General features: G+C 46.0%; 1 protein-coding gene across 1 annotated transcript in view; it reads left to right on the top strand.

Annotated features, from left to right (window-relative positions):
• The first annotated feature begins 1,320 nt into the window (after nucleotides 1-1,320).
• FOXA3 (forkhead box A3) overlaps nucleotides 1,321-9,701 on the top strand; it is a 32,622-nt gene continuing 24,241 nt past the window's right edge. Inside the window, exon 1 of the mRNA XM_033158445.1 lies at nucleotides 1,321-1,442. Coding sequence (XP_033014336.1) covers nucleotides 1,371-1,442 — 72 coding nt within the window. The 5' untranslated portion in view covers nucleotides 1,321-1,370. The remainder of the gene's footprint in view (nucleotides 1,443-9,701) is intronic.

Here is a 9,701-nt window from a genome sequence, read left to right as displayed (position 1 = left end):
ATCACATGTGGTTCCCCCAAAAATCAAGGAGGGTGAAACTCTTTTATGGGATTGCCGACCGATCCCGGGAAAACCTCCTTGTGTTTTTAACATCGGCCACTGAAGCTCTTCACGCTACAGAGGCAAATATTTTCCCCGTACACAGAGCTACTGCTTAAGGAACAGCTGCAACGCCTAGTTTAAAGTTGGCAACCTGAATCCCCTTACCACTCAAAACGAAAACGAAAACGTCCCTTGAACATACCAGCTCCAGGACCAGGGAAATGATCTGACTCTTAAGAGACCCAGTGAGCTCTCTTAACTTGCCAACAGCAGAGCATACAAACTGCAAATGTTCTTCCTCTGCTTTTGACTGCTGTGGGTGCAAACTGTGTCTCAGCCACCCCTGTCCATGCAGCCTGTTGTTGTTGTTGTTGGTCAGTCGTTCAGTCGTGTCCGACTCTTCGTGACCCCATGGACCGGAGCACGCCAGGCACACCTATCCTTCACTGCCTCTCGCAGTTTGGCCAAACTCATGTCAGTCGCTTCGAGAACACTGTCCAACCATCTCATCCTCCGTCGTCCCCTTCTCCTTGTGCCCTCCATCTTTCCCAACATCAGGGTCTTTTCCAGGGAGTCTTCTCTTCTCATGAGGTGGCCTACTGGAGCCTCTACTTCAGGATCTGTCCTTCTAGTGAGCACTCATGCAGCCTGAGTGTAGTTTAAACCCACAGGAGCCTCTGCTGTGTGATACCCACTTGGTGGCCACTTTCCTTGCCAAACTCCTCTCTTCCACAAGGTGGCAGAGGTAACCTGGCCCGGCCGGCTGGGATAAACCTCAGGTAACAGCACTCTGATTGCCATCCAGCGGGTGGAGTACTGGGAGCAAATGCCTGGCTTTATAAAGACTTGGTTCTGTCCAGAGGGACAGCCCTTCATCTTCTTGGAGACAAGCTGAGGGCAGGCAGCAGCAGTTCAGGTCCACACGGCAGCGGTCAGCAAGCGTGTCACGGAAACATCCCGCGGGAGGAGGCAACGGGCTCGATGCTCCAATATTGGACGGCTCGTCTCACTTTGCCCTACGCCATGGAAGCCTGTTGATTCCTTTAACTCTGCTCCCAAAGTGCCGTTGTGCATTTGCACAGGGGAGGCGAAAGGAGGTGGACAGTTAATTCGGCACCAGACTCAGTCGCCGCTCTCTTTGGTGGGTGGATTTCAGAAAGAACACATTTTCAATTTTTTTATTTTTCATTTTTTTTTAGAAGACAAAGAATAGTAGTAACTAAACCGCGCAAAGAAAGCAACTCCAGGATTTTTTTAATATAAAAAAAAATTAGTAAGCGTGCGCTCGCAATATTCCCCTTTCCCCCCTTTCTTACTGGGATTTTGGAATGCTGGGCTCTGTCAAGATGGAATCGCACGACATTTCCGAATGGACTTCATACTACAACGAACCCACGGAGGTAGGTGCCAAACAGCGCAAAAAAAAACACCCCAAAACTTGGGAATACCTTGGGAATAAGTTGGGAATAGATGCCTCTTTTTTAAGGTCTAGGGTTAAAAAAAGCAACTGTGACAGTTCTATTTAGGACATGCATGAGATATAATGTTAGTTGTGAGACTCGGCCATACTGCGATCTTGGAAACTGTCTTGTGTGCTTCCAGTGTGTTGGGCTACAGACTTCCTTTATCAGAATATGCAGCTCAAAACTCCTGTTGTTATAAGGAACCGTCCCGGGAATCCCTACTAGGCAAGCGGAGATGGCGTATCCTACCTGTTGGCAACTTAAAATGAAGGGGAAATAGCAGACGGTACAATTTAGTTCAGCAGTCCAACCTTGCAGAATTCAGTAACATGTAGAATTCACTCTCAGAAGAGGTAGTGGTGGCCACCAGATTGGATGGTTCTAAAACAGGATTAGCCAAATCCATGGAGCGTAAGATTATCCATGGAGCTACTAGTGGCTACTGTACATTCCACTTCCACTGTTGGGGGCAGTAAAACTCCCGAATAATGCCAGTTTCTGGTAATCCCAAGAGGGTCGCACCCAGGTCCTGCTCATGGGATCTGGCTGGGTCACCGTGAGAACAGTATTCTGGGCCACCAGCTTGACCCAGGAGGTTCTTCTCTGGTTCCTAGGAACGTTAAGAATTGCCTTCCTAGATCAGGCCCAATTATTCCAGAGTTCTGGCCTAGCCACGGCCAGTCAAATTGAAACAAAAGCTTGCTGCGTTATATCTGGTCAACCCCATGGGCCTGTGTCCAGCTCAAAGGACTGGCTGTGCCACTCCAAGGTTTGGGAAAGGGAATCCTACCCAGAGATGCCGTGTTGGGGATTGAAATAAATATAATTAAGAACTCTGGCCAGAAGTTTCAACCAAAAAGATTGCTCGTAAGTAAATACAAATATAGTATCAATCCTGTTAAGAATTACATTCTTAAATGAAGAAATAGTTTCACATTGAAAAATCCCTTGAAAGTCTTTTAGAAGTTGATGTAAGGGCTTCTACAATGCGTGTCAGTTGTATAATGAGACAACTGGAGACCAGGGAGACCAGGACAGGGCCCCGTTTCGGCGTAGATGCCTTCCTCAGCTTGTTTTTTTTTTTGAGAGAAGTGTATAAGATACATGGTTTCTATTTCTTTGATTCTTAAGAAGATGTAGCGTCTTAGAGAAAGGTTTTCCTGTGTTTTCTATGCGTTTCCCGAACCGCATCGTAGAAGCCCTTACATCAACTTCTAAAAGACTTTCAAGGGATTTTTCAATGTGAAACTATTTCTTCATTTAAGACTGTATAATTCTTAACAGGATTGATACTATATTTGTATTTACTTACGAGTAAACGCATCTTTTTGGTTGAAACTTCTGGCCAGAGTTCTTAATTATATTTATTTCAGTGTTGGGGATTGAGCCTTTTGCATGCAAGGCATGTGTGGGTCTGCCCCACGGAGTCACCATGGCTCTACCCCAGGTGCCACTGGAAGGGCACGGAAGCCATGGGTCACCCAGCTCTGTTCCACACTAACACCTGGCATCCAACCGTTTATTTACAACCTCTGATTATGGGCCAAATGACGTCTCCAACGCCCATGGGTGTTTACCCCGCCATTTTTATGGCCGTCGTTTTATTGGTACAGTCTGTAAAGTTTTCTAAAGGAAGCCTCCAACCAGGTCGACCGCAGCACCTCAGGGCCCATGCCACCTTACTAATTTACATTCCAAGACATTACACAAAAACGGGAGCTTGGGTCTTTCAAAAAACCCTGTTTGCCAGCTTTCTCTTAAGCCTACGCAGCGTGTACCAATATTGTCTTGGTCCCGTATCCAAAAAGAGAGAGCGGATTTCTCCTGCCGCTGCAAGCTCTTTCTAATGCCTATCTCCAAGCCGTGGTTGGAAAACTTTGCCGCCGATTCCATATTTCGTGCTTCCTCCCTCACCTCCCTACTGTTGCGGCAATACAAATTAAAACTTCGACTGCAGGGTCTTGGAGGTGGGAAGGGGGGGGGACCAAGAAAACCTGGCGTCATATTTCTTTCGTTTTTAATTAAATTTAATTACTGAGCAAAGAAGATTATAACCCCAACACTTTGCTTCTCAGCCTCCTGCCTATGACCGGGTGTTGGTTCGGTCGCAGCGCAAGTTTCTAAAATGGCTGCATATTGCCTACTCTGCACTGACGGACATCAGCTTTCCAGGGTCTCGGGAAGCAGTTTTCCCCAGATGCTGGTGATGGAGCCATACAAAGCATGCGATCTATACTGCTGAGCTTTAATTCCCCCCCCCCGCCCCCAAAGAAGGCACAAGGTGGCCTTATGGAGGGACTGGCTGGGTTTTTTCCCCCAATGCCAATAGGTCCTACGGTTTGGGCTTAGCAGGAGCTTGCCAGCACTTCAGTTCCTGAGCTCTGTTGCCCATGCACTTTGTGGTATAGCTGCTTCCTGTTGTTAATTCTAGGCAGGGACAAGACCTGTGTCCGTCCCCCACCTCTAAAATATATACAATCCTGTGTTTGGGAGTAAAATCAGTGCATAGACCTCTGTCGCATGAATGTGCCTTTTTTTGCTTTCTCCCCTGTCCACTGCTGGTACGCGGCCCACTTAGTTCCTTATGCTCTCTCAGCAATGCACGGGTGGCCAGGATTGCTCCAAAAAACATTCACTCTGGCAGCTAGACTGGGTGGGGACTGGGAGCAGCCGCCAAGAACATATAACACCGGTCCTGAAAAACCTACATTGTCTCCTAGTATGTTTCCGAGCACAGTTCAAAGATTTGGTGATGACCTTTAAAGCCCTAAACGGCCTCGGCCTAGTATACGTGAAGGAGCATCTCCACCCCCATTGTTCAGCCCCGGGTACTGAGATCGAGGTCCGAGGGCCTTCTGGCAGTTCCCTCGCTGCAAGAAGTGAGGTTACAGGGCCTTCTCGGTAGCGGCACCCACCTTGTGGAACACCCTCCCTTCAGGTGTCAAGGAAATAAACAACTATCTTACTTTTAAAAGACATCTGAAGGCAGCCCTGTTTAGGGAAGTTTTTAATGTTTAATGCTGTATTGTGTTTTTAATATTCGGTTGGGAGCCGCCTAGAGTGGCCGGGGAAACCCAGCCAGATGGACATGGGTATAAATAAATTATTATTATTATTATTATTATTATTATTATTATTATTATTATTATTATACCATTCTGTGCATAATGTACTCAAGCAGAAGTCTCTTTTTCAAAAGCCTACGGTCACAATTCAACGGACACTTGCTTGGGAGTAACCCTCACGAAACACAGTGGAACTTGAGATAAAAATAAATAAATCTGTGCGTTTCTCTAGAACTCAGGGCTGCATGAAGATTGGCAGCAGGTAACAAAATGAAACACTTCACGTGACTCGTACTTAACTTGTGGAACTACCCAACAGAGGATGCTGTCATAGGCGCTCCTAACAATAGTTTTGCAGAAAGATTAGATTAATCTCCTCAGGGGCAGATAAAACTGTGGTTACCATGATGAGATCTAAAATTGGAAGGCGTGTGGTACCTACCGCTAAAAGCCACTCCTTGAGGACTAGAAACAATGGAAAGTCAGCATCTTTGGGGTGCCTTCCGCTGGGTCACTCAGAGGCACCAAGTCTCCAAAATGGCAGCCTACACGGACCTTTGGCTTGAATCCAACCAGGCAATGCAATCAGAGCACACAATAACCTAAGCAATGGAAAATATATTATTAGGGCCACGTCGCTTCCGCTGGGTGCTAAGCTCTGCCTCTTCCGCATGGGTTGCCAAGGGTCATTATTTAATTTATTTCCCCTGCCTACTAGTCTCCCGATAAGTGCAATTTGCTGTGCGACGTACGGAAACGTTATCCGATATTTTAACATCTGCAACAGCACCATGTTATATAAACCATCACTGAAACCATCAAGGTAAAACCAATGAAAGCCAAATAGTAATAATAATAATAATAATAATAATAATAATAATAATAATAATAATGTTTCGCCAAGCAGCAGTTAATGCGACCCTGGGAAAATGTCAGAGAATAAAACAGTCCCAACGTTAAGCATAACGCAGGCTGGGAAATCGCTGTCTTTTAAAAGCCTGCGGAAAAAAATAAATAGATTATTTAAAAGACATTAAGGCAGGCACCGGGTGGGCCTCTATAGCAGCCTTCTCCAACCTGGTGCCCCCAAGATGTTTTGGACTACAGTGACGGCTATGCTGGAGGCAGTGCTCGGATCCTGCTTGCAGTTTCCTACAGGAATCTGGCTGGCCACTGTGTGAGAACAGGATGCTGGACTAGATGGGCCATTGGCCTGATCCAGCACTTCTGGCGTTCTTATCAGAACATCAGCCCCATCCAGCATAATAATAATAATAATAATAATAATAATAATAATAATAATAATAATTTATACCCCACCCCTCTGGCTGGGTTTCCCCAGCCACTTTGGGTGGCTTCCAGCAGAATATTAAAATACAACGATTCATCAGATATTAAAAGCCTCCCTAAACAGGGCTGCCTTCGGATGTCTTCTCAAAGTCCGATAGTTGTTTATTTCTTTGGCATCTGGTGGGAGGGTGTTCCGCAGCCTGGGTTAGTAAAGAGAGGGATGCTGCCCGCAATTTCCCCCAACTCTGCAGAATCCCCATCGAGAGGCTCTGTCCCTCCAAGGTACTTTCAAGCAAGTCTTTTTACCCAACCATAGCTGTCAAGTCTCCCTTTTTTTGCGGGAAACTCCCTTATTCCAAGCCGTTTCCCGCTGCTATCCCTTATTTCCAGGAAGGAGAGTTGGAGTCCGGAGACTCCTTGGGTCCCTGCATTTCTCAGCCTTGCCTGCCTGCCTGCCTACCTCGCAGGACTGTTGTGGGGATTAAATGAGGACTGGGACCAGGGAGCTCCTTGGAGAAAAAGGTGGAATATAAATACCTAATAACAAACAGACAGACAGATATATAAAGAAGAAGATAAAATAGACGAATGTTTCTCGGCAACAGGTGCTCAGATTAAGCATTGCTGCCCCTAACTGGAGGCAGAGCAGAGCCAACCTGGCCAGAAGCCATCAGTGGTCCTCTCCTCCTGCATGAATTTGCCTAATCCATTTTTAAAGCCATCCAAGTTGGTGGCCATCGCTGCTCCCTGTGGCAGGGAGTTCCAGAGGTTAACCGTATGCTGTGTGAATAAGTGCTTTCTTTTCTCTGCCCTGATTTCTCTTTCCTGGGAGCTCTTTCCTGGTGTAAATTTATTTGTAGCCTGGGGGGATTACCGCGGCGTGGACTGTCCCTGAGAACCGTAGACTGTCCCCGGGACGGGTGAGGGTGCTGATCCCTTATTTTCAAATCCGAAACTTGACAGCTATGTACCCAGCACTGCAAATTAGGGCAGGCATACTGTAGGCCCTTGGTAAACCTGGGCGGCAACGGGTGGTTGCTCACACTCTTCAAATCTTGTCGCTTGATGACTCCTCTTTATTTATTTGATAGATTTCTGTCGCGACGTTGGTAGCATAACGATAGCTCAAACTATATGTGCGTGGAGATATATATATATATATATATATATATATATATATATATATTCTTTGGCCAGGCATAGTCAAACTCGGCCCTCCAGATGTTTTGGGACTACAACTCCCATCACCCCTGACCACTGGTCTTGTGAGCTAGGGATGATGGGAGTTGTAGTCCCAAAACATCTGGAGGGCCGGGTTTGACTATGCCTGTCTTTGGCAATCGATCGTAGACGAGTAAGATTGTCTTCCGTGAACACGGTCTTAAAAGTGAGTCCGTAAGTGACTGTGGAGGCCAATTCTGGATCCACAGGTCCTATAGACACACACACACACACACACACACACACACACGAAGGGTAGTATATAATTTTAATAATAATAATAATAATAATATCTTATGGTTTTTTTATGACAGAGAATAACTTGTAGCGCTCAGGTCCTGTTTGCAGGCTTCCCAAAGATCAGATCCGAGGTCCGCTTATTCCAGCATAGGGCCAGTCAGAACGGAAAAAAACAAACACACAAGCTGCCTTATGACGAGGCAGAGCATAGGCCCATCTAATTCAGTGTCGCCTGCACTGACTGGCAGCAGCTCTCTGTGGGTTTCAGACAGGGATGTCTACCTGCAGGTGTGGCTGAGGACCTCTTGCAAAGCAGATGCTCTACCAGTGAGTTTGTGGACATTTCCGGATATAATTTGCAATATTTGTAAATGGTCTCCAATCGTAGATCACTAAGCGATCTACAAAATATAGAATAGGACACATCATAAATAAAGCAGTAGAGTATTAAAAGTAGCCAGAAGAACTTAAGAAGCAGCATTAGCCTATACCATTCCTGGGATGCCAGGAATTGAATCTGGGACCTTCTGCATGCAAAGCACATGTCCTGCCCCTGAGCCATGGCCCTTTCCCCCAGACTGTGCCTTAAGGACCACGCATTGCACAACAAAAATGATGTTTAAAGTCTGCCCCTAGATTTACATTTAAAGAAAGGCAGGATGGTTAGCAAAGGGGTGGATTTAAAAATGCTTAAGTAGCAGCTAACTGATACAGATCTAGATACATACAATATTTCATGTGGTTTATTTGTTTCGGTATTTTATAATTTGTAAACCACCTTGGGTGTCTTGGCAGAAAGGCTGTATACCAGGCTATCCTCAACCTTGGCCCTCCAGATGTTTTGAGACTACAGTTCCCATCATCCCTGAACAGTGGTCCTGCTAGCTAGGGATCATGGGAGTTGTAGGCCAAAAACACCTGGAGGGCCGAGGTTGAGGAAGCCTGCTGTATACAATCGTAATAAACAAATAAAACGCAAATCCTTTTTTTTAAACAAACTGAATGCGTGAAAAGTTGACGCCTCAAAAGTTCTGTTTGGGGTGACGATGAAACTCACTGAGCAATAATATCCAGCGAAAACTAAGAAGAGCCCAAGTTACGTCTTGGGGGCCAAGCAAAACTTGACGGTGTCGGGATCATTTGAGTCCCTGCCAAGAGAGACCTCGCTTACGGTGTGATCTGTTAGGGATTTGGAGTGACTGAGTTTGGGTCAAGTCGCCATTAGCAACACTTCTTGCACCGGGTCCAAGCACCCAGGAGCTGAAATCTACAAGACAACGTGTACTGGGTAATTGGTGCTGTATTTCCGGGCCTTATACTTCAGCTGGAACCTTACACTTGGCGGAAGTTACTAGCTAGGTCCAGTGCCGGATTTACGTATAAGCTAAACAAGCTATAGCTGAGGGCCCCACTCTCTTGGGGGGAGGCCCCAAAAAAATTAAAGGGGGAAAGAAAAACCTGGATGTACATTTCCAAAATATAAGATAAAAAACAAATAAAGTAAAACCTACATACATCAACAATGTTTCGTGTTGTGTAGGCTCCTATGATGTAAGTAATGGGCTTCGCCTGCTAGCCTGCTCCCTAAAATATCACTGGTTTGCTCATTTCTATGTACAGTAGTACCTCCTGAGGTTTCCGCAACCAGAGGCGCCTGTTCTGTGCATGCGCGAGCAGCGAAACCCGGAAAAATACTTCCGGGTTTGCTGCTTTTGCAACCCAAAGTTTACGTTACCCGAGGGTAACGCAAGCCGAGGTTCTACTGTATAGGGTGCCTACATTCTGCATGGACTGGTTGCACTGCAACATGTGCAAATGGCTTTAGATACCTATTAGGTCCATAAATTACCATACAGTAGTACCTCTGGTTATGAACTTAATTTGTTCCGGAGGTCCGTTCTTAACCTGAAACTGTTCTCAATCTAAGGTACCACTTTAGTTAATGGGACCTCCCGCTGCGCCGCCAGAGCACGATTTCTGTTCTTATCCTGAAGCAAAGTTCTTAACCTGAAGCATTATTTCTCAGCTAGCAGAGTATGTAACCTGAAGTGTATGTAACCCGAGGAACCACTGTACTATTTCTGGGTTAGCGGAGTCTGTAACCCAAGGCGTTTGTAACCCGAGGTACCACTGTGTAGCATATATTCAACATAAAAAAACCAGCGTCAATTTGTTGTTGACAAAGGGCAAGCTGGACATATCAAGGGCCCCATTACTTTAAGTAGCCGTGGGCCTCATCAAACTTAAATCCGGCCCTGGCTAGGTGTCAGAATTGCACCTCTTAAGATCAAGCCCCAGGAAAGCTGGAAGAGGCACTCCTCTGTTGCAAACTGCTCTGGAACCCACCTATGAGCTTCAAAAAGGAGTTTTCCATGCAAAT

Source organism: Lacerta agilis, chromosome 8 (genome assembly GCF_009819535.1).
Source record: "Lacerta agilis isolate rLacAgi1 chromosome 8, rLacAgi1.pri, whole genome shotgun sequence".
NCBI lineage: Eukaryota > Metazoa > Chordata > Lepidosauria > Squamata > Lacertidae > Lacerta > Lacerta agilis.
This window is presented reverse-complemented; position numbering and strand designations above follow the sequence as displayed.